The sequence below is a fragment of the Rattus norvegicus genome, chromosome 8, assembly GCF_021556685.1.
Source record: "Rattus norvegicus strain SHRSP/BbbUtx chromosome 8, alternate assembly SHRSP_T2T, whole genome shotgun sequence".
Lineage (NCBI taxonomy): Eukaryota > Metazoa > Chordata > Mammalia > Rodentia > Muridae > Rattus > Rattus norvegicus.
The window spans coordinates 65,210,784-65,235,481 of NC_141541.1; the positions used below are offsets into that span (position 1 = coordinate 65,210,784).

General features: G+C 44.2%; 1 protein-coding gene and 1 long non-coding RNA gene across 15 annotated transcripts in view; one reads left to right on the forward strand and one right to left on the reverse strand.

Annotated features, from left to right (window-relative positions):
- Nucleotides 1–92: 92 nt before the first annotated feature.
- The window catches only part of Sin3a (SIN3 transcription regulator family member A), a 54,815-nt gene continuing 30,209 nt past the window's right edge, over nucleotides 93–24,698 (forward strand). For 2 of the 14 annotated variants that reach the window (XM_087562771.1, XM_087562757.1), the window contains exons 1-9: nucleotides 4,252–4,524; nucleotides 9,083–9,190; nucleotides 14,224–14,444; nucleotides 16,702–16,878; nucleotides 20,179–20,285; nucleotides 20,981–21,263; nucleotides 22,491–22,742; nucleotides 23,412–23,564; nucleotides 23,683–23,841. Coding sequence is in view for 13 of the 14 variants with exons in the window: in XM_087562757.1 (XP_087418883.1) it covers nucleotides 14,256–14,444; nucleotides 16,702–16,878; nucleotides 20,179–20,285; nucleotides 20,981–21,263; nucleotides 22,491–22,742; nucleotides 23,412–23,564; nucleotides 23,683–23,841 (1,320 nt within the window). In the remaining variant the exon portion in view is untranslated. 14 annotated transcript variants of the gene reach the window in all.
- On the reverse strand, nucleotides 2,850–4,725 carry LOC120094171 (uncharacterized). The gene is made up of 3 exons (XR_015627706.1): nucleotides 4,613–4,725; nucleotides 3,852–4,016; nucleotides 2,850–3,737 (listed from the first exon to the last, which is right to left on the reverse strand). It is a non-coding gene; the product is annotated as an uncharacterized LOC120094171 (long non-coding RNA).

Consider the following 24,698-nt stretch of genomic DNA (forward strand, 5'->3'; position numbering starts at 1 on the left):
GGGGAAGGGGCGGGGAGAGAAAGAGGAGGCGGAACCAGTGGGACTGACGTATACGCAGGAAAGCCAATGGCTAGTGGGGGGCGTTCCCTCCCATTCAGGACTCCTCGCCTGGTTCCGGAGGTATGTTAAACAGCTGCTTTTAATTTGGTCTCCCCAATTTCGGTATTTTGGGGGGCTAGTTCTTTGGCTGCTTGCTTTGGTTGACTTAAATCTGTGTGGGTGCCGCGGTCCCCAAGACAGAGCTACGGGGAAGCTCAGAGTCCTGTGGCCGAGGTAGGCTAGGGGCAGGCCAGGAAGGAGAGCGCTTGGCGCCGCCCGCTCGTAGTGTGTTTCCAAGCCCGGCTGGAGCGGTGGGGAGGGGGCTGGCCTGGCCTGGGTCGCCCTTGCGCCGGCTGCGCCGCCCAATTTATTTTACTAAGCAGTCGGTTTCGGCAGGTCCCGGCAGCTCACTGGGGAATGGGCCGACAGAAAACCAACTGCTCTTGTAATGCTTTAAAAATATTTTTTAAAATATTATAAAGAAGAAAAAGAGGGAAAAGGGCCCTGATCGCGGCGAGCGGCCTCGGCAGGGGGCGGCGGCCGCAGCCTGGTTAGTCGAACCCACCGAGCTCAAGGTGTCCGGAGTTGGTCGACCGCTGGAGTTTAGGAGCAAGCCGGGCCCCGCGGTCTTTCTCCGCTAATCACGCTAGGCGAGTGCAGCAGCCGCCCTGAGCGTTTGTTTCTGCCGGCAAACTTGGAGGGTCGTGGGCGCGCTCTGGGGAGGCGGGGGCACTGTGGGCTCGCGGTTGTTAAGGACTCTGGGGGCGGGGGCAATGCTGTATTTGCTAGGAGCCGGAGAGGTTCCAGCCACTAGCATGGGAGCCGCCGGTGTGTACGAACTCCTGAACCACGGCAATTTAGCAAGTATTCGGCGCCAGTGTGGGCTAGGCTGCGATCTGACGTGGAGCGCTTGCTGAGTGTAGGAAAAGCTCTAGGAACTCGGCAGATTCAATTCGCGGCCCCAGCTGATCCCCTCGCAAACATGGAGCTGCCTCCTTCCCCGCCCACCTCACGGCGGCGGCTACTGCTCCCCCTCCCTCCCCTCCCGCCCTGAGTAGTGTGCAGCCGGGGCTCCCTCTTCCGCGAGGTGCCGCTGCGTGCCACTGGGCCGCGTACGGGGTGGGGGCAGCCTTGTATGCGCGCGCGCTCACGAGGGGGTGGCCTGAAAGGGGCAGTGAAGGTCGGAAACTGGGAAAACAGACTCCACGCTTGGAATAGGGAAAAGGAAATGCATCAGCGGGCGGGGAGGGGCGCGCCTGTCAGCCGGATGGCGGCTGCGGGCGGAGAGGCGGGGCGCCGAAGCAAATTGCGGGCAGTGGCGGTGCTGGCGGGGAGGGGAGGCTCAGGGCCAGTCCTCCAAGTGCGCGGCCATCTCTGCCTCCGTAGCCTGGCCAAGACTGTTTACTATCTCCTGCAGGGAGCTTGTGCAACCGGCCTGGAGGGGACCCGAGAGGGGCGGGGACATTTCCTCTTCCACCCACTTCGGGCTCTCCAGAGGCTCCGCCTTCTCTTGTCTTTCACTGGTTAAATTCGAGTCCCTCTTTCCCTTCTTGTGTATGCATTGGATGATATTCTTTAGAGCTCCGCCTATCCGGAGGTTGGACTGGAGTTTAAGTTGCTAAAAATTTTTTTTCTTCGAAGGGCGGAGGGAGGATTCCTGGGGCTTACTTGAGGTACAAGCCCCCGCCCCTGCTTTTGATTGGCCAATTGGATAGGCCTTCCCCTTCTGGGACAAGCTAGGAGGGGACGTCCTCCGGCTCCCTCCCCCCCTTTCTCATGAGCGCGCTCGGCACATGGTTGAGGCCCTTCTAGCTCCCATCAACTTCCCTCCCGCCCGGAAGTCTCAGGCTCCGCGCCCTTATTTAGGGGGGCGGGGAAAGCCTTGGAGGCACACAAAGATTCTTCCGAGTCTAAAGATCTGCTAGCCCTCGAGGTGAAGCTCCACAATTGCGCTGTTGCTCCAGAAAGTGTAGCTCCCGGGCTGCTGCACGGAGGGGAGGGAATGAGTTCTAACCTCCTCCCGGTCAACTTTTGCTGCCTTTCTCTATGCCCCTTGACTTCCTTAAATTTAAGTTTGAGAAAGCTTGGATGTTGGCCGCATCCTTAATTCCTTGTGCAAGGCAATCGTGATCCTTAGTCGGCGGAATCTAAGATTATGACAACCTAGAGATGGAACCTTAGGCAAGATCTACGAAACCTCGGTCTCTGCAGTCAAGGGAAGTCCGGGAGGCCTGTTTCTAGCAAGGATTCGGGGGTATTCGTTGATACCATGGTGGGAGTGCTGTACATTATGTGGTAGGTACCCCGTCTGGTGGGTAAGGCAGTTCAGTTAAGGATAGGCATCTGTCAGTTTTGGAGTGCTACTTCAGCCTGGGACGATTTAGCTGGTTTTTTTTTTGTTTGTTTTGTTTTGTTTTTTCTTATTTTTAAAGCCCTGTCCTGGAACAGGGCTTGGCTTGTTACCGGTGTGGCTGACCGGTGTGGCTGCTCCCACCTGTCGGCCACTCTTGGAGTTCACAACTCTTTACTATGGCCTCACGGCGTGAAGCCATCCTAGGACTGAGACCCACCTGTTGCCAACACTTGTTTATGGCTGTCTCCGTAGGATTACAGGAGAGCAGCACTGGATTTACGAAACGGTTCCCGGTGTTGTATCTCTTGGGGACATTCGACTCTAGGGAGGATTTTTTTCCCTTTGCTCTAGAGCGCGGGAAGACTAACCCCGCCTAACCTCACACGGCGCAGCAAAAGGCTCCCCAAAGCAAGGTCGGCATCGGTCCTACGCCTTATTAGTGAATAAATGAAAGGAATTAGGTATCTCAAAGCACTTTATATGTTTAGGCATTGTTACCTACCAAGAAGGCTTAGAGACCGCCATTAACTCATTCTGCCAAGGAGGCCATGGATACCCCTCACATTTTTTTTTTGAAGGGGCTGGCCTAGGAGACACTATTCCTGCCCTATCGAGGATAGTTGCGATTACAGGCTCTTCCCTTTGAACAGTCGTTTTTAAGACCATATCCTTCACACAATCTGGAATTTTTACTCGTTATCTGAATGTGAATGCACACTCAAGGTTTATTTATACAGTGGTCTGTGTGAGCTTTTCTGCATCCCTTCCTCCAGTTTAAAATGTCCCTGGATCTACCCGGCCGACCTGGAATACATTTTTTTTTCTCTCATGCTCCGCCTTCCGGAGGCTTGCCCAGGCGGTGACATTTAAAGGCCTCCGCTGGGTTATCTCCGCCCCCTGAGGGCTGCGGATTCTGGTTGTCCCAGTGTCACAGTATGCAGCCGGCTCTGGCGACTGGCTAGTAATATCTGGGTTTTTTGTATCAGATTAGAGCTCCAGACATTAATTTTGGAGTCGGCTTGCTGAAAGTAGCTGCTGAGTGCTCCAGATGGCTGTGTTTAGAAGACCGTGAAAGTGTAAAAATAAGTGGGTAGGAAGGACGAGGCTTTCTGTCATTGTTTTGGTTAATCCTCCAATGGTGGTAATACTACTGCCTTTTCCTTTTCAAATCTCAAAGCCTCCGGTTTCGACCGCTGCGCTGCGCGCCATCTCCGGTCCCGGCCTTGGAACGCTGAGCTTCAGTCTCCAGTGTAAACATTCCACAAAAGGACTGCTAAGGTTCAGCATCCTCGCGCAGGGCGGAATGGTCTCCTTCCTGGACCGGCGCCGTGTCCAATGGCGGCTCCTACCGGCGCCAAGATAGTCCAATCAGATCTTTGGGGGCGGAGCCTGGCCCAGCAGTGTAGTGGGTGGAGTCGGCCTCACTTAAGGACATTTTTACCCCACATTGGTTACTTACCTTCCTGGGGCTATGAGAGAAGCAAAGGTAGTCTTCCAATGCGGGAACCGGCGGAGGCGGGAGCCGATTTGTTAGGCCTGTGGCTGGGGCGGTATGGGGAGGGATATGTGAGACTCTCCAATGAGATGTGACGAGGTACCCTTCTTCCTCCAATAGTATTGGAGCCTGGAGGAGGGATTCGGCAATCAGTCTCCAATAGGCGGGGTTGAGTTAGGGACTCTCCCCGCCAATAGGGGCGTGGAGAAGGTGAGCGGCTTGCTCTCCCCTCCCAGCGAGGGAAGAGGGCGGGAATAGGCCTTTGCGGCACGGTGATTGGCTAAACCATTGACGGATGGGTAATATATCCCGTGGCGGAGCGAGGTTAAGCCTTCCCTCGGCGGGGCGGGCCGGGAGAGTGGGCGGGATTTCCCGGGTAACAGAGAAGCGGCCGCGGCGGTAGAGGCGGCAGAGACGGTTTCTCCATCTTCCCCCCTCCCCTTCCCCCCTTAGAGTTTCCCTCCCTCCCTCCCTCCTTCCCAGTCTGGACACCCAGGCCTGTGACCGCTTCGTAGGCGCAAAGGAGGTTGCCAGTCCGCTCTTGCGGGCCTGTGCCCGCGCCGTTCCGGGGCCTCCGTGCTGGGTGCGAGGCTCACGCCGGGAGCGACGCGCAGGCTGAGTGGCTGGAGCTTTTGCGGTGAGAGCACGCCGCGTCGCGGTCTGCCCAGCAGCTGGGTGGCGGGTAACCCGGGACTGGAGGGCGTGTGTTTTTCGGGGGGGCTGACCTCGGCTTCCCGTGCGTGGCTGTGGGGGGCGGAGCGGAGCCGCACTCAGTGCGGGAGGGGGAGGAGAGCGTAGTCCCGGTGCGCACGGAGGGGCGGGCCCTAGTCCCGCCGATCAGAGGCGGGGCCGGCGCGCGTGCGGTGGTGGAGAAAGGGGCGGGGCGGGCTGGGACTAAAGGCCCGCGGCCGTGGCCCCGCCCCTTCTCCCCTTGTGGGCGGGGACACGGGTTGTACTGCTTTGGGTCCGCGGGGTGTGCGGGACGAGAAGAGGGTCCCGGCGTGTGGCTTTTAGGGCGCGGCGGCGAGGGGGCGTGAAGCCTGTGTTCCCCCGCCTTAGCGGGATCCGGTTGGCCGGAAGGCGCGTCCGGGGCTGTGATGCCACGCCCCTCCCGCCCCGCCCCCGCCGGGATTTCCGCCTCCTTAGCTGTGAAGCATAGCTGGGGAAAGCCCGCTGTAGCGTCTGGCAGGGGTCAGGGTTCCGTGTCTGCCCCGCCCTGCGTCCCTGTAGGTGGGAAGGCCGCTTGTAGACTGGGAGCGGTGGAGGTGTCCCGACTTTCTGCTGTGGCTTCTCCATCCATTCTGCTTGGGGCATCGTGGCCCGGAGCTGTAGTCTCTACTTTGCTTCACGCATCGTGAATGGCGCCTTAAAAGCTATGGAGAGTAGAAGCGTGGTCAGCTGCTCCTCTTAGTTGTAATTATTGGGACGAGAAACTCAGCGTCCTCTCTGGAGTGTCTGCGGTGGGGTGCGGCTGGTGCTGGGCCCATGCTTCCCCGCCAGTGGCCGGTGGGGGAGGGGCAGCGTACTCAGAGACTGAGATTCTGGAGGGCGCCAACCTTTCCTAGAGTTCCCTTGGTGTTCAGCTACTGTGCCTTAACAGAGCTAAGCTGTGCACCCATGGGTAGATAGCTAAAATTTGCTACCATTTTTGGTACCTCAGGACTTTAAACTCAGTTTGCCGTTCCAGCTCCTTATAAAGCTGAGACTGTATTTCTAGAGAAAGGATTGAATTTACTTCTTAATCTTAAAACTGGTCTTTGGCAGAGATGATATTTGAAGATGATTGTGTGTGTCGGAGTTTATTTAAGGCACATAAGTATTGCTTCACCACTAGGTTATACCCCAGGGCTGATTTTTTTTCCTCTAGTCAGAATTTTTCTTTTTAATTTAAGTAAAATACTTTGATTTCTTGATTTTTTTTAACCTACAGAAGGTTTTGTTATATAAGCTTAGCTGCACAAAGGTAACTTAAAATTTTGTGTTCTCTTTTAGTTTTATGTAATTGTTAGTCCTTAAAGATCTTTTTAGATGCTAAGTAGGTTGAACCTTATGAAACCTATGTGTAGCATGACCTCCCAACCTGTGTTACTTTGGCCATTGTGGATTTATTGCACAGGTAACCTTATTAGGTGGGTTGGTGTTAGCTGATCTTATTTAGAGAACTTTTTATGAAAAGTAAACACTGAATCCTTAATTTATGTATTGATGTCTGAATGAGTATGTATAAACCACTTTTAAAAAAGATTTATATTAAAGTGTGCGTGCGTGTGTAAGGCCAGAATAGGATGTTAGATCCCCTGTAGGTGGAGTTAACAGGTGGTTATGAGCCACCCGACATGGGTTCTGGGAACCCAACTTAGGTCCTTTTGCACGAGCAGTCTGCAGTCTGTATTGAGCCGTCTCTAACCCCATCGTTTATATGTAATTTCTGAAGCTAAATTCTGGATTTGTCCTTTGTTCAGTAGAGGCTGAAAACCATGCCCTGTGCCGTACATAATGAAGAGGTTAAATATTCACTTTTCAGCTAAAAAAGTGACAACAGCAGTAGTAACAGAATTGAGGTGGAGGCCAAAAGATAAGAACTTGGGTGTCTTACAGATGTAGCACATTGAAAACGGTAGTAGAGAATGCTTAGCCTTTGAGGAAAGTTTGCCTAACCTCAGTTAATTCTACCATTTGAAGCACAGTCTGGGAAATACAGATGACCTAATTCATATCTTTTTTGTTTTTCTTGTTTTGTTTTTAGAAACAAGAGTTTAACTGTAGCCCTGGGTGTCCTGGAGCTCACCCTCTAGACCAGGCTGGACTCAAATTCAAGAGATCTGTCTGCCCCCCAAACGCTGGGATTAAAGGCATGTGCCGCCACTGCTGGGCATAATTCGTACTCTTATAGAATGTGTATTCTAGATTGTGTGCTGGAGTCACAAGTCCTAGGCTTTAAAAATTCAAGAACCTAGTTATATTTGTTTGCTTTTGTTTTTGTTTTTTCTATTTTTACATTTCCATCCATCAGTACTATATGTTTATTTTTACTTACTAGTATCTAAGAGAACCTGAGTTCAGTTTTTAGCACCCATGTCAACATGTATCTGGAGCTCCAAGTACTGACACCTCTGGCCCCTAGGCACCCAGACACAGGTGCATACCCATATATCTATACACGTGTGAAAAAAACAGAAATATAGCTTTGAAAAATGTTAATACTTTTAAATTCAGGCCTTAATAGTTCGCATAAAGAAGTTTTTTTTTCTTCTTTTTTTTAAGACTTGAGATCGGTATTAATTAGATTCCTGGCAAAGCACAGCCATCTTGACAGTGCAGCCAATATCCTGAAAGGCTATCCAGGGTAGCTGTAGGGGGAAATTTACTCAGAATTCAGAGGTTGTGTTCATGACCTTCAGTAATCTAGTGGTTTTTTTCCCCAACTAAAAGTGTATGGACTTATATCTTTTGATTCTTCTTTTAAAAAGATAGTACTTGCTTTTTTAAACAATAGCATCCCTCTTGTAATAAGGGTTTATATTTATTGAACTCCGATTCTGATCATTTGCTAATGTGTTTAATTGTATGTGCACGCATGGCTGCTTTGAGTTGTGGACTGGTGAAATGGGCCACTCATTTATCTGAACCCGCTCTGGAGCTCAGCCTGCCTAGAACTCAGTGATTTTCTTGCTTTTGCCTCAGCTAGGGTTACATCTCTGTTTTGAAATGCATGTTTTACAAGTGAAGGTGGCTTCAGTGGGTAAAGACATTTACCATGCAAATTCTTTAAGACTAAGTTAGATCCCAGGAATCCACTGTGGAAGGAGACAGCTAACTCCTGAACATTGTCCTCTGACTATCATATCTGTGCAACCTTCCTAACAATAATAACTAAATATTTCAAAAACAACAAGGTGAGGGGCCAGGGAAATACCTGTCAGTAAAAATGCCACTGAAGCAAGAAGACTTGTCCTATTTTTGAGAGATACTTGAAAAGCTGGCCCATGGAAATCTAAGTGTGTGGTAGCCTGGCCTGAACTCTTAACACTAGGAGCAGTAGATCATCGGGGATCCCCTGGTGCTAGCCTACTTGAGCCAATTCCTGGCCAGTAAAGGAACATGTTTGAAAAATGGACTTTAGGGGTGATGGCTGAGGTTGACCTGGCTTGCTTATGCACAAATACAGACTTAACTAGGGACAGCAGAATGGTTTAGTAGGCACAGCACTTGTTCCTAGAGCTTGAAGAACTGAATTTGATCCCTGGAGGGGTTCAAAGGTGGGCCTCTCTATGAGAGACCACATAGATACATATACACATATACAGTAATATGTCTGTAATCCCAGCACTTGGGAGCTAGATACAGGAAGATAGATGTTCAAGGCATCTTGGCTACTTTGGGAGTTTGGCTCAGCCTGGGCTACACAACACACTGCCTCAGGAACACAGAATGAGTGACTGAGGAAAGTAGTACACAGAGGTTTAGTCTACATAGGTGATCAAACAGGGATCTGAATCCAGGTAGTCTGTCTCCAGTGTCCTCAACTGTTTAAAGCCATCTCTGGTTTATGATGGAGTAGTGTGTGTCTGTGTGTGTAAAATATATGTATACATTTTAATCAAAACAAAAGTTTGTACTTAAAAAAATTAGTGAGAGGGGTGTGAGCTCTTTTTTTTCCTTTTCTTTTTTTTTTTTTTGGAGCTGGGGACCGAACCCAGGGCCTTGCGCTTGCTAGGCAAGCGCTCTACCACTGAGCTAAATGCCCAACCCCATGAGCTCATTTTTAAAAGTGCTTGCCTAGTGTGCCAAAATCCCTGTGCTCAGCCTCCACAACCTCGTAAGACCAGGTGTGAGACTGTGTACTGTACTGTGTGTACAGGTGTACTGTAATCGTAGTACTTGGGAGGTAAGTTGAAGGCCATTTTTAAGTACATTGTGAGTTTGAGGCCAGCCTACACGCCATGAGAGAGATTCTAACTTGTAAAGAGACAAATAGTGGGCTAGAAAGTTGGCTCAGTAAGTAAAAAACACGTTGTCAAGCCTTGAGTTTGATCCCTAAGACTCACGTGGTAGGAGGAGAAAACTGCTGTAAGTAGGCCTCTGTCATATACCTGTGCACTCCCACATCCCCCCATATAGATAGTAAAAACTGAAATGAAACATACGAGACACAAAGTTTACCATTATGATTTACAGTTTTCCATCTTTTTTAGTTCAGCTCGGTGGCATTAAGTACACTCACGTCCTTGTGCAGCCCTCGCCACCATCCACCTTCAGAATTCATTCATCTCCCACTGTTGAACCTTTACACACATGAAACAGTAAGTCTCGCTTTTTTAAGATAAATTTCTATTTTGATTATACCTGTTGATGCAGGTACCCTTGGAGACCAAAGACATTGGATTGATTCCCGTGGAGTTGTTGTGGTTAAGATGGTTGTGAACCACTTGATGTGGTGTAGTCCTGGCTGCTCTGTAACTCGCACTGTGGAACAGGCTGGCCTGTCTTTTACCTAGTTTTGCCCTCCTAGTTCATTGATATTGTAGTATGTGTCAGAATTTCCCTCCCTTATATACATATATACCACAATTATTTATCTTTCAGTTGACTTTTTTTCTACCTTGTGGATTTATTTGTCTATTTTTCACTTACTATGTATGTTTTACCTGTATGTATGTATTTATATTATGTACGTACTCTGTGCCAAAAAGGTTAGAAGAGGACATCAGATTCTTTGGGACTAGCATTACAGACGTGTGAACCTCCTTGTAACCCTGGGCCTTCTGAAAGAGCAGTGAGTGTGCTTAACTACTGAGATCTTTCCAGCCCCACCTTGTGCTTTTTATGAATAATTCTCTGGGAACATTGTATATAAATACTGTTCAAATCCTTGCTTTTAGCTCTTGTATCAGTATCCAGAGATAGAATTGTAGTAATTGTGTTTGTTTGTTTATTTTTTAAAGATTTATTTATTTTATATATATATATGAGTACACTTCAGACACACCAGAAGAGGACATCGGATCCCATTACAGATGGCTGTGAGCCACCATGTGGTTGCTGGGAATTGAACTCAGGACCTCTGGAAGAGCAGTCAGTGCTCTTAACCACTGAGCCATCTCTCCAGCCAGTGTTTGTTTATTTTGAGGCACTATCCAAGTCAAAGCTTTTGGCTTTAAAAAAAAAAAAAAAAAGATTGGAGGATGGGAAGAGATGGGGCTGGAGAAATGGTTCAGTGGTTAAAAGCACTGACTGCTCTTCTAGAAGACTCAAGTTCAATTTTTATCTTTCATGGTGGCTCTCAAACATCTGTAATTCCAGTTCCCCATGGTTTAGAGGCATCCAGGCACAAAAGTGGTACATAGGCAGACATGACCCAAAATAAATACATCTTTTTTGTTGTTTTGTTTGTTTTTGAGACAGGGTTTCTCTGTGTAGCCTGGGATATCCTGGAACGGGATCTCTCTACATCAGCCTGGCCTCGAACTCAGAGATCCACCTGCCTCTGCTTCCAGAATGCTGGGATTAAAAAGGCATGTACCCTGCTAAAATAAATACATTTTTAAATAAAAGAGAAAAAAGATTCAGACTTGAATTCTGTGAATTGAGGTGACACCTATTTAATTGACCACCTGCTTAAATAACTCTGGGCTGATGCACAACAGTCTTTGTTCCTAAGAATTTCACATTCTTGTCAGAAAAGGCAAGTGGACATAGGATTTTATCACACATCATCGAGTGCAGAGTGCCTTAGAATCAACTACATGCTGTAGGAGGTGGAGGAGGAATGCTGTGCTCGGAAGGCAGCACTCCAGGAGAGACACTGGAAAGTCATGGCTCTCTCTAAGCTGCTGAATATCCCTAGGTATCTTGCAGTATTCCTGATGGGAGGATAGTATCACCCTGAAGTCAGAGTTCCAGCCCTTGTGAGGCTTTTTTGTTTCATTTATTTTTATCTTCTAAGTGTGTGTCTGTGGTGTCTGTGTCAGTGTGTGTGCTTATGCATACTCACATGAGTACAGGTGCTCAGGGAGGCCAAAGAGTTTGGATTCCCTGGCATTGGAGTTAGAGATGCTCCTGAGTTGCCTGAATGGTTGATATGCACTAACTCAGGTCCTCTGCAAGGGCAGTATGCACTTTCAATTACCAAGCCATCTCTCCAGCCCCCGAAGTCTAATTTCTTGACTTATTTCTCAGTGATGTTGCAGTACAATTAACACAAGTACTTGACATAGATTATAGATTGTACAAGTACTGAGTGAATGGCGTGTGTAAGTCATACATGAGGTTGCAGTGTACATATCGCATGGCCTGTTTTCACTTAGTATGTTTTCAGCTGACAATGAGCACTGGTTTTTATAGTTGTTCAGTTCCCACAGCATGGATGTAGCTCAGTTGGCCAGAGCCTAGCACTCAGCTTTTCCTGCTCTGCTGTAGCAGCTAGACTTGGCAGGACTGTAGGTCAGAGACCTAGGAGTGGATTGGGTAAATTAAAGAGAGTGCACATTTTAAATTTTCATAGACTACCTGACAACAAAATATCCTATGCTTTTGTTTTGTTTTGGTTTGGTTTGGTTCTTTTGAGACAGGGTTTCTTTGTACAGCTCAGGCTGGCCTCAAACTTACAGAACTCTGCCTCCATGTACTGGGATTAAAGGCCTGAGCCTTCACCAGCCGACTTAAAACTCTTATCTTTTAAGAACTTCTAAGCCAATGAGATGGCTCAACAAGTAAAGCTCTTTCTCACACAGGCCTGACAACCTGAGTTCAATCTGAATCCAAGTGAAAAGCAGGGCAGGGTAGTGTGTGTTTGTGGTCCTAGAACTCCTGAAAGATAGGAGCTGGAGACAGGATAGTCTCCTGGAAGCTCATAAACCAGCCAGCCTACTGTAAGCTTTGATGCAGCAAAACCGTACCTTAGTGAGGTGGAATACAAGAACTTAGCCCCAATGTACTTGAGTCATGATGCCCTTGAACCAGAGTGACAGTCTGGGTGTGAGCTACCATGTGTATGCTGAGAATTGAGCCCTAGTTCTTTAGAAGAGCAGCCGGTGCTCTTAACCACCAAGCTAAGCCATCTCTCCAAAACCATTACAGATAGTTGTGAGCCACCAGATGGTTGCTGGGAATTGAACTCAGGACCTCTGGAAGAGCAGACAGTACTCTTAACCACTGAACCATCTCTCAAGCCCCTTTACCTTTTTTTTTTTTTCCTGGAGCTGGGGACCAAACCCAGGGCCTTGCGCATGCTAGGCAAGCGCTCTACCACTGAGCTAAATCCCCAACCCCTACCTTTTTTTTAAAATAACATTTTCCTATAAACTGGCTTATGGAATAGCATTTGAACATTACAAAATCACATAAAACGGGACTAAAGCTATAAAATTTCAATTGAGAGTTTGGTTAGAATACAGTGCCTAATAAATGTTCTAATTTTTTCATGGTCCTGTGCTGTGTTCTTCATGTATATTTGATTTATCATTTATAAAAACTGGTTTCTTATTAGAGATTAATCTTAGAAGATTAACATGGGTTTCATTTGTTTTGTGTTTTTGAGATGGGAATTCTTTCTCTGTGTGGCCTGTCTGTCCTGGAACTCATTCTGTAGACCAGGCTGGCTTCATATCAAAACTCAGATCTGCCTGCTTCTGCCTCCTGAGTTCTGGACTTAACGGGACTCCCACTGCCTGATTACATCTAGGTTTTAAACCACTAAAAATTAAATCTAGAAGCAGCAGTCAAAAGTTAAGGACTTTGTAGGCCATCCCTTTATAAGACCTGGTTTCTCATTCCAAAATAGAGATACTATATGTGTATGATGAGTTTGTGTGTGTTGGAGGCTGTGTTGACATTTGCACATAAGTGTGGCTTCTGCAGAAGCTAGATCTCCTGTAGGAGAGGTTTCAGGGAGTTGTAACATAAGAGGTGTGGGTGTTGAGATTGGAACTTTAGCTTTCATGGTTGAGCAGTAAGCACTTGATCACTGAAGCATCTCTCCGACCCCTTTGTATTTATATAGTTCTTCTGTATACAAACAAGCATAAGTATGTATGTGTACCAGGGCAAGCGTGTGAATGTCAGAGGACAGTTACAGCTGCCTCCTCTTCTCCATGATGTTAATTTCAGGGATTGAACTCAGGCTGTCAAACTTGGCAGCAAGCACCTTTACTCACTAAGCAGTATTGCTTCCAAATATTCCTTCTTCGCTGCGCTGTATTATGTTTGGGTTAATGATGCTGATGCTGGAAATGCTTACAAAAAAACCTCAAGTGGGTTTCTGAGTAAAGTGGTGCTAAACTGTGTATTCTTTCAAGAGAATGTCTCCTGTTACGCTGAAGAGACTTCTTGTATGTAAAGGATGTGAGAAAGGTCCAGAAGGAAACTTGGAAGTCATCTATTCTTTCTCTCTCTCATCTGTTCTCTCATTCTCATTTTTAGTTCAAGGTTCTAAAAATTACATGAAATAAACTTTTTAAAATGTACATTTTCTTTAAGGTAACCTCATGCTCCTGGCATATCTTACCTCTCTATGACAGTTTCAGGTTGTTATGACAATAGGTATTTATGAACTTAAACTACCTAATAACTAGCCCCACTTTGTTCACTATAGCAAGCATCCTCTGACCCAGTACTGAGTTTTCAGAGTGCTTTTGCAGCATGTGAGTATGTAACCAGTATTAACTCTAACAGTGTCTCAGGAGCTACCTTACACTGCTGTTATACTTCTGTGAAGAAACACTATGAGCAGGGCAACTTGGAGAGGAAAGACATCTTTTGAACTGGGACTTACTTAGAGTTCATGGGGTTAGTCCATTGAGGTCATGGCCAGGAGTACAGAAGCAGGGACAGTGCCGAATAGTAGTTGAGAGCTTAAATGTTGAGACAACCAAGAGGCTGAGAGAGAAGGGGGTTAAGGGGCTAACTGGGAATGGTGTGGACTTTTTGAAATTCCGTGACACTATCCAACAAGGCCACACCTAATTCTTCCTAAACAGTCCCTCAACTAGGAACCAAACATTCAAATATATGACCTAGGGAGCCATTGTCATTGAAACCATCACAGAATACTATAACTAGAATAGGAGAGTTTAAAGTTGTTTGCATTTTTTAATTGTAGGATTTTTTTCAACTTAGTGTTACCAAATTGATTACAATTCTGTTCCTTAACCTTCTGTCTTTCAGTTCTAACTTGTTCACTGTAAGGTGTGGGTCATTCATTCAGAGCTTGACTCTAAGATGAGGTAGCTTAGTTCCGAAAGTCAGACTTAGATTAAATTTGGGCAACTGGTCCTAAGTTATGAACATCATCCTGGAATGAAATTTTATTTATGTTATCATTTTGTGGTTTGTACAGGTTTGTAGTGCATCTCTGAGCATGAGTGCAGAATGAAGCGACGTTTGGATGACCAGGAATCACCAGTGTATGCAGCCCAGCAGCGAAGGATTCCTGGAAGCACAGAGGCTTTTTCTCACCAGCACCGGGTTCTTGCCCCGGCCCCTCCTGTGTATGAAGCAGTGTCTGAGACCATGCAGTCAGCTACAGGCATTCAGTACTCAGTGGCACCCAACTACCAGGTAAGCTGGGGCTGGCAGAGAATAGGAGTAGACAATAGCAGAGGGTGGTGGTTTCATTCATTGAAGGTGATTTTTATTAAGCGTTAAACTACCTGAGAAAAACTTGATGAAGTGTGTATGAGATGTTTTTAAATATATGCATATGAAGCTTAAGAACCACCAGATAAGTTAAAAATAGTAACAACAGAAGTTGTCATGACCTCTGAGGTTCTTTTCCTCCCTTTCATACTTACCCTTTCATACTTAGCCCTATTTTCCCTCTCTTCCTTCTTGCTCACAGCCTTTTCTTTTCTCTCTTCAATGAAAAGGGGTTTTATTATATAGCCCAGATTAGCCTTGAACTTTTCTGTCCTGCCTTATCTTCCCAGTTGTGTGATTATGGGTTATACAGCCTTGCCACACGTGTGTGTTGGTCCAGATTGATTGCAGGGTCTTGTTTGTGTCAGATAAGAATTTTACCACTAGCCCACACTTTATAATCCTTTGTTACAACCATTTCTAACTATGTCTCAAATTAACATACTTGTTTAGTTCAGGTAGTTTTGTACTTTATGTAAGTAGAAGAACTTTTCCCATTTTTTATTTTTAGTTTTGGTTTTCTGAGATGGGATTTCTCTGTGTAGCCTTTGTTGTTCTTGAACTCACACTGTAGACCAGGCTGACCTCAAACTCAGATCTGATTGTCTCTGCCTTCTGAGTTAACTTAATGTGGTTTATAAGAGATTCTGCTTGTGGGATTATTTTTACTTTCCAGATAGGTTTACAATTAGTTCCTCTGTTAGATATATGTGCACATATCCTTAATGGAAACTAGTATGTGCTTGCAATAAAAGCTCCCATTTCAGATATTTAGAAAGAATAGTTAATGCCGCTGTGTTGTTTCCCCTCCAAGTTCCAGGAACCCAATCCACATTCCTTGCTTGTTGGGTGAACACTGCCCTATTGGGCCCAATCCTCAGTCCATATATTAGTTTTTATAAAAAGCTATAAAACCTCTTTTCTTCCTCCTTCCTTCCTTTTATTTATTTTTTTTATTTTTTTATTTTATTTTATTTTTTTTTTTTTTGAGACAGGGTTTCTTTGTGTAGCCCTGGCTGTCTTGGAACTCACACTGGCCACTCGACTTAGAGATTCATCTGCCTCTGACTCCCAAGTGTTGGGGTTAAAGGCGAGTGCCACCACACCCAGATGAAACAGGTATTTTCAAATAGAAAAACAGACTGATAGCCGTTATATGAAAGATAATGTATTTGAGTTTGAAGAATTTTTTTCTCATTTTTGAGATAAAGTTTCTTACAGCCAACCATCTTTGAATTTGTGGTGTAGCTGAGGCTGACTTAAGCATCTGGTCTTCCCGCCTCTATCTTCCAGTGGTTGGGATTATAGGCAAGCAGCAGCTCATCAAATTTGAGTACTGGAAATGGAGCCCAAGGCTTCCTGAGTACTAAACAAGTATCCTTATCAGCTGAGCCACATTCCAGCTCCTTAAATATTTTCTTATCCACTCAAGTTTTATAATGAAAATTTTACTTATCGTTGCTTTATTTCTCCCCTGCTCAGGGTAATTTTTATAGATTTGTGAAAATTTTTATTGTTTACCAATTTGAAGTATTTATACTGCTTAGAGAAAATAAATTTTATATTGCATAATCTCCTTATTTGGGGATGAAGCAGTCAGCTACACTGATTTTAAAACAGCTTCAACCCCTTCCCCCATTTCCTTGTTTTGGTTTTAGAAGCAGGCTCTGCCTCTGTAGTTGAAGTTGACCTAGAATTCACTATCTAGCCCCTAAAGCCCTCAAACTCGCTCCAGTGCCTCCTGCTTTAGCTTTGTAAATGCTGGGAGTGCAGGCATGATCTTCCCACTCCTGGCTTTGACTGGCAGTTTTGAAATAGAAGAACAGAAATGCTCTGAAGTTTTATTATTAACGTCATCATCACATTTTGAGTCATAGCTCTGACTGTCCTAGAACTTACTGCATAGATCAGACTGGCCCAAAACTCAAGAGATCTGCCTGCCTCTGCCTCCTTAGTTCTGGGATACAAGACATGAGTAACCATGCCTAGCTTAAATCTAATGGTTTGTAATATCTGTAAAACATTTAATATAGGTGGGTTATAATATCAGTAATTCCCTTTTTCTTAATATCTTTATGCATATAGAAATACACACATGCTTTATGCATTTATGTTATTTCTTTAGATGCATTTGGGGAAGAATGCACAAGCATTAATTTGTCTATATTTTTTCACCCAGGTTTCAGCTGTGCCACAAAGTTCTGGCAGTCATGGGCCTGCCATAGCAGCGGTTCATAGCAGTCATCATCACCCAGCAGCTGTCCAGCCTCACGGAGGTCAGGTGGTCCAGAGCCATGCCCATCCAGCCCCGTCAGTTGCACCAGTGCAGGGACAGCAGCAATTTCAGAGGCTGAAGGTAATATTCTGTCTCTCTCCCTGGCTCACTTTATCTTTAGCAGGAAGTAACCTACGAGAGTAGGCTTTAATTACAAGAAATGAATTTCCCTTTTTGTCACCAGTGCCTGATCCAGAGAAAACATACCCTCAAAAAGTATTGGCTGTATGAACAAGCATACCAGAATTGAAGGGTTGTTGTCGTAGAAAAAGAAGTATCAGTTTGAGATCCTTTCTTTTAGACTACGAGTTCCTTGTATTTTAAGATTTTTTATTGAGTACACACATGTCTGAGCACAGAGCAATTTGAGTATAGCAAGTTAGTGCCATAATACAGCTCTGATTTTTTATTATTGCTCTGAACAGCTGAATTTGTGAGCATCTTTAAATCCATGCTTTGTAAAGCATTCTACTTTTGAAGCACCCTTTAGTGAAGGAAGTGTCAGTGTTTCTTGTGTTCTGATGAATCCAGTGTAGTGCTTTGAAATGCATGCGACATCTATGGAGGGCTGATCGGAGCTTGGGTTCCCACCTAACCTTTTTGTCTGATTTTGAAATGTGTGATTTTTGTAGCAGTTGCTTAGTTCTCAGCTTTTCTGATTGACCCTTAGGTAAATCATTATGAAATCAAGTGCAGAAAATGTGAGTTAAAACTGTGAAGTGGTGAGACGTTTTATCTTCCTTTGGTTGTAATAGCCTAATTTTGTCTAATTCTAAGTAGTTTGCATTCTGGGAGTGAACAGTTTATCCCAAAGTGCATGTGTATGTGTCAAAATGTCTACCTTTTGTTTTCCCTAATGTCTTCCTCTTCCTTGAAAACTTGCTTTCTGCTATTTCAGTTACCTACAGTTAACTGGCTGAAAACCTGAAATCAAAGATTTCCAGAATAAGCAATATATACAATTTAAATACTGTGCCTTCACACATAGTGTTTTAATGAAATCTCACACTGTCCATCCCCAGTGGGATGTAAGTCATCCTTTACTCAGCATGTCCCTTTCTTATCCTGCCTGCTAGTCACTTAGAAAGGCAGACACAGATTGGCCCCATACCAGAAAAGTGATTATCAATGAAGAGAAGCCATACAGTGCTTCCTTTAAAGTAAATATGTGATGGTTCTCAACTTGATAAAGAAGGAAAAATTAAAAGCCTGGGTTTGTAAGATAGAAGGTAAGTTATCTTTGTTATTAGTTTTTACTGTGCTTAATTTATAAGTCGGATTTTACCATAAATATGTATGTAGAGGAAAAAGTTGGTGTAATAGGGTAGAATTCAAGTTTCAAACAAGTTTCAGGCATCAACTGGAAAGCTTGGAATTGATTCCGGTCTCCAAGAGTCTCTAAGTATCTATACTGCTTAGCTGACTTCTCCTGGATCCTGGCCTTATTGCCGTCCATCCTTAGGAAGTTAATATGGCCTAAAGACCCTAGACACTATGCAAATCGTATAATGACATGACAGTAACAGGAGGGAGGAAGTTTATAGTGAGTTTATCTGTGCTCTTTGGGAAAATTTGGTGTTCTACTCAACGTTTTTCACATTCTGCTTATAGAGTGATGGCTGTGTTGCACAAGGAAGCACTACTGTGAGCTTAACATTTTACTGAGTCTCGGGATAAAAGACTTTGATAGGGGTTGGGGATTTAGCTCAGTGGTAGAGCACTTGCCTAGCAAGCACAAGGCCCTGGGTTTGGTCCCCAGCTCCGAAAAAAAAAAAATGCTGAAAGACTTTGATATGATTTATACTGCATTTTGTAGATGATGCCTTAATATTCTAAAGTCTTTATTGGCCCTTAAACTAACAAAAACACTTTTAGAGCCCTTTCTGGATAGAGGTGATAGCCTTTAGATTGAATTTCACTGTGTAGATGAGAATGCCTTGAACTTGAGACCCTCTAGCCTGTTTTCTGAGTGTTGGGATTACAGGTGTTAAGTCCCAGTGCTGGGCTGGTTGCTACAGCCTTTCCTAGTCAGCCCTCCCAAAGGACATTGTTTTCTTCACCTGCCTTGCTCTAGGGTGCTGTGCATACAAGCAGTGGGATATGCTTGTTTCTGGGTTTTCTTATACAAACCAGCAAGGAAGCCTTGGATTAGGATTATAGAGTAAGTTTTGAGTAGAGTTGGGATTTTTTAGTTAAAATATCTTATTGATAGGATTTCTAATTATAATAATTTGTTGAGTTTTCTTTGGGGAAGTGTGCATTGAAAAGGCTTTTAACTCAGGTTGGCCTGAAAATTGTGCAAGTGAGAATCATGCTGTCTCCTGTCTAATACTTCTCAGATGCTGGGGCCACTGCTGTGTATCAACCCCGGTTTTTTAAATTAAAAAGAATTCAGAATTGTATTTACTTATTTATGTGTGCAGGTGCACATGTGACTGACGGCCTGTGTTTCCATCTTGAAGGCCTGAGGACAACTTTCGGAAGTCGGCTCTCTCTCTGTAGCGGGTGGCTCTTTGGGGTTGAATTTAGGTTGTTAGATTTGGTGGCAAGTACCTGCACCCGCCGAATCATCTCAACAGCCATTTAATTTTGTGTATGCGCATGCGTGCGTGTGTGCATTGCTAATGTGGCCAAATTTATGTTCTAGGTGTTCAGTCTCAAGTCCTCTTGCTTGTCCTCATGGGAAAGGAGCATTTTCCCACTGTGACGTCTTTACAGCCCCATCTGTACCTCCTTTTAGTCTATACTGTAGTTATGTCAACTGGAGTACATGCAAATGAAGATCTAAGTTGTTCCTTCAAGATCTGCTTTTTCCTCAATACCTACCAATGCATCACTTCTAACTAGACTGAGCTGGTTTTGTTTTTTCAAATCAACTACTACATGAGACTGCACCCTTGCTGCTTCCTCTGACATTCTTCACAGGACCTACCTCACGTTTGCTAACATGTACTTATCCTTGGATTTCAGTTTATAAATCACCTCGTGGGCTCTCTCACTTTGGAGGAGAACATGTGCTGTTATAGCCTTCGGTGATTATATTAGGATCACCACTAGACAATAGTACATTTCTGTGGAGTTAGGGCTTCAAACGTTATTGGATATGCAATGCCTGCATTGGTTCTGCTGTGTTGTTTCTTGTACTTATGAGGTGGGCGAGTGGATTCTATGGTAATATAATTATTAGTCACTGATCACTCCCTACAGAATTATGTGAAGTAAGGCTTCAGATTTTATTAGTTTTAAAATGTAATCATATTTTTGGTGTTCATATAAATTTCTAATACTTCATAAGTAATTCCCTTATTGTCTTTTTTGAGCAAGGATGATCTTCTGTTAAAGTTTTGACTTCTTCTATCTCTGAAATGTGTCCCTGCCCAGGTGGAGGACGCCCTGTCCTACCTTGACCAGGTGAAGCTGCAGTTCGGGAGTCAGCCTCAGGTCTACAATGATTTCCTCGACATCATGAAGGAATTTAAATCTCAGAGGTAAAGAATATGTGTGTCTGCATTGACATTTGTGCTTAGCATGTTGATTTTTAGAGGGAATGTGTACACACAACCATCTTTTTATAGATTATTTGGGGGAGGGGATGCTTTTGAGACAGAGTCTTAGGGTGTGTAACTCAGGGTATCCTTGAACTTTTGGCTATCCTTTTGCCTCAACCTCAAAAGCTAGCCTTAAATGTACAACTGCACATCACTATATTTTGGTTTTATGGTAATTATAGGGCACTAGGCTTTTTTTATTTTTAAATCTATTCTAAAATCCTTATTTTTATTTTTTAAATCCTGCTTATTTCAGCTAGGGAAATAACACTGCTAAGTTTTTAGACTGTTTGATTTCTTTTTTTTAATTAATGTAAGATACCCTGATATTTGGGCATGGCTTATTGTTGGAGAATAACTCATCTGAACAGTCTAGACACAGGCCCATTTTGATCTGTATCAGTATATCCAAGGGTGGATCTGTCTTGGGAACAGTGTTAGATGTAATGTCTGTATATCTGCTGGATAGACTTGTTGCCAAAATTGTGTGTGTTACTCAGAATTGTGACCAAGCATATGAATGGAGTGGCTTTGGAGTATGAGTGATTATTCTGTTTTCCGTTAGTGTTTTTCTCTAGGGCTTTTGTCAAGCTTGCTTTTCATAGCTTTTCTTTCCTCTTATTTGCTTTTGTCAGCATTGATACTCCAGGAGTGATTAGCCGCGTGTCCCAGCTATTTAAAGGCCACCCTGACCTGATCATGGGCTTCAATACCTTTTTGCCTCCTGGCTATAAAATTGAGGTGCAGACAAATGACATGGTGAATGTGACAACTCCTGGCCAGGTTCATCAGATTCCCACCCATGGCATCCAGCCCCAGCCCCAGCCACCACCTCAGCATCCTTCCCAGCCTTCAGCCCAGTCAGCTCCCACTCCTGCCCAGCCAGCTCCTCAGCCCACACCTGCCAAAGTCAGCAAGGTGAGTTGTGGGAGGACGCTGCACCTCCTAACCTTCTCTTGTGTATGACTCAGATATACAAGTTACAATGATGTCCTCAGAGAAGATGTTGACATCTCACATGGTTCGTGTTTATATATACTTCATTATTTCCATACTCACTTAAATCATCATGCCAACAGACTCTAGGACTCTTTTTTTTTGTTTGTTTGTTTGGTTTGGTTTGGTTTTTTTCCTCAGCCTCTGTTTATCTCTAGTCTCAGGCTGGCTTTGACACCAGGAATAGGGTTATGTGTAGGTTTGCTTTGCTTTTTGACATGGGTTTTCTGTGTTGCTCAGGCCAGTCTTACAATCCTGAGATTTGGTGGTCCTAAGTAACTGGGAATCTAGGTGCTACCATCATATCTAGCTCAGAAATGATTGTTTTTAATCATGGTTAAATTAAACTCTACATAAATGGTTGTTACTACATAAGCATGGTTGCAGGGCTGAGTATGATGACATATCTGTAAATCTCAGCACTAGAGCTAGGAACAGGACACGGAATTTGAAGATATTCTGAGCTATATTAAATACTGTCTGGAAAAACACATTCAAGTTACTCCGTTTGCTAGGTGAGTGATACTCAGTAAGTAGAAGATACCCTGGATCTAGATCTGCTAGGAGAGTTGCCAGCCACATAGGATTAAGCTCCATTCACATGGTTAAGTTCAGTGTTTCAGTTGCACTAACTAAATTTCATGTTCTCAAGAACCAGTGTGTAGCTGGTGGCTCGTGTATCTGATGGCACAAAGCAAGAGGATCTCCTCATTTCCGACTTCTGTTGAACACAGCTGGTTTAGAAACCATGGAGTTGTTGTTGTCCTTGACATTAAAAGTATGTGTAGAATGAGGTTTTCTTTTTAATTTGCACCTGTTAAGGTAGTGAGCTTAAAAATTGCTTATGAAAAATTTATCCCTATAATTAGAAATGGCTTCTGACTTAGTGTTGTGCTCTGGAAATTTGAGGCTGAGGTAGTAGTGTCAAAATTTGAAAACTTTCTAAGTCTCCTACCCTGTTTAGTATGATTTGAGCTGAACTAAAATGGCTTGGCTTAATTAGTACTTCATGGCCCTAAATGAGTAAAAGATATGGCTTGATCAGACACCTTGGGTTTTCGATTTGTGTTGCTTTTTGGATTTGAATTTTCTTCCCCAATGTCAAACCTCCTATGTTCTTGAGGAAAATAAAGACTTTTTTCTTTGTAGCCTTCCCAACTACAAGCACATACGCCAGCCAGTCAGCAGACTCCCCCACTCCCACCATATGCATCCCCACGTTCTCCACCCGTCCAGCCTCACACACCAGTGACAATCTCCTTGGGAACGGCTCCATCTTTGCAGAACAATCAACCTGTGGAGTTTAATCATGCCATCAACTATGTTAATAAGATCAAAAACAGATTCCAGGGCCAACCAGACATCTACAAAGCATTCCTGGAGATTTTGCACACATACCAGGTAAGAGAGTTGGTTACTCATTTCTTCCTGAAAAGCAGGTCCTAAAATCTTGGGCTCTGGTGATACTTTTGCCTCAGCCTCCCTCGTATTTGGGACTCTGGTTGCTGCCATCACATCCAGCCTAGAAAGCTTGTTTTTGTTATGGTCCAATCAGGTTCTACTTATAGATGGCTAACCTCAGAGTATATAGTCTGAGAACAAGAATATTTATTGTACCCAGTAATTCTTACTGGGAACAGTAACTGGTTAGAATGTATGTTTTGGAAGACAATTTTACTTACCTGCTTTGCTTACCCTATAGCATCTTGTCAGGATTTTTAAGGTCACTAGCCATGAAGAGAATGCATGTTTCATATTGGAAGTTTCTGAGGGTAATTTGTATAGCATGATACATTTACAAGAGAACATGGAAGAAGTTTTCTAATGTCTTTTTTTTTATCAGTTTAATTAAAGAAACATTCATGTGTTTGTAGTTTGAGTCATGCTATTCAGCACCTTCTCCTTCCTCAAAAAGACTGCAATCAAAACAGTAATTAAAAACTTTAATGTGGCTGAAATAGATAACATATTTTAGCCATGTCAGACATTTCAGAAAATAATTGTTCTGTGGTATAAGATTCAAAGTGGTAGTCCTAATATCGTCTTCCCCTTCTACCTGTCCTTCTTCAGAAAGAACAGCGGAATGCCAAGGAAGCTGGAGGAAACTATACTCCAGCTTTGACGGAACAAGAGGTGTATGCCCAGGTGGCTCGTCTCTTCAAAAACCAGGAAGATCTGTTGTCTGAGTTTGGACAGTTCCTGCCAGATGCCAACAGCTCGGTGGTAAATCTCACTTAGACAAACTACATTACTTACCTTAAATTTGAAAGCTATAGCAAGAGGGACCTTTTTAGATGCTACTTTGATTAGAATATTAATCTGTCTCGTATGTCTTCATCAGCTTTTAAGCAAAACAACTGCTGAGAAGGTGGATTCTGTGAGAAATGACCATGGAGGCACAGTGAAGAAGCCCCAACTAAATAACAAGCCACAGAGGCCCAGTCAGAACGGCTGCCAGATCCGCAGGCACTCTGGGACAGGAGCCACACCTCCGGTGAAGGTGGGTAGGCAGATAGAATGTAAGGTGGACGGATCCTGTATATCTAGATTGGGTTGATACAGGTCACAGAAATTGCCTACAAAGCTTATTAGTAGCTTTGCAAAAGGCCGGTCAGAAAAGCACTTGCTCTGTGGATTGTAGTGTGTGCTTTTCAGTTCCTGTACTTATATTATCTCTTCTTTGCTATGAGCTTCCTGCTTTTGTTTGTTTGTTTGTTTGTTTGTTTTGTTTGTTTTGTTTTGTTTTGTTTTCTGTTACCAAGATTTAACTGATGTTTCTCATGATGTGTTAAACTTGCCTTGGGTTACAAGAAGATTCTTAAATTGATATTTCATAAGTAAATGAGTGGTCTCTGGGACAATTCGACTCTTGTGCGTATAGTGCCCATAAGCAAAGCAGAGGCTTTGACTAGAGGTCTGTCTCCTGTCATGTCTTCTTTGCCTGACACATCTACTTATGTTGACTTTGTCTTAAAGGAAATCGTGTTTTGTGTTAGGAAGCCCAGCTTGCTCTTTTTGATTTAGTGTGTCTAGGATAAGAAGGAAACTGTATGTATTTAATGTTGAATTTCTCTGGAATTCTGAATTATGAAATAGGGAGTAGAGGTGTCTACAGAATTTGGTTAAATGAAAAAAGACAACAGTACGTGGTGGGTGCCATGTATGTGGCTGCAAAGAGTAACATACTCTGACAGATCCCTTTGTTTGGGTGCCTGCAGTGTTTTCTTCGTTTTGGAATCAGATTGGCTCTAGTAATGGCTTGTTGTTGGTGTTTTGTTTCTTTAATTTCAGTAAATACTGTGTGGATTGCAAGAATCAGCTAAATAGCTGAGCGCTTGCTTTCCGTCCATACTGATG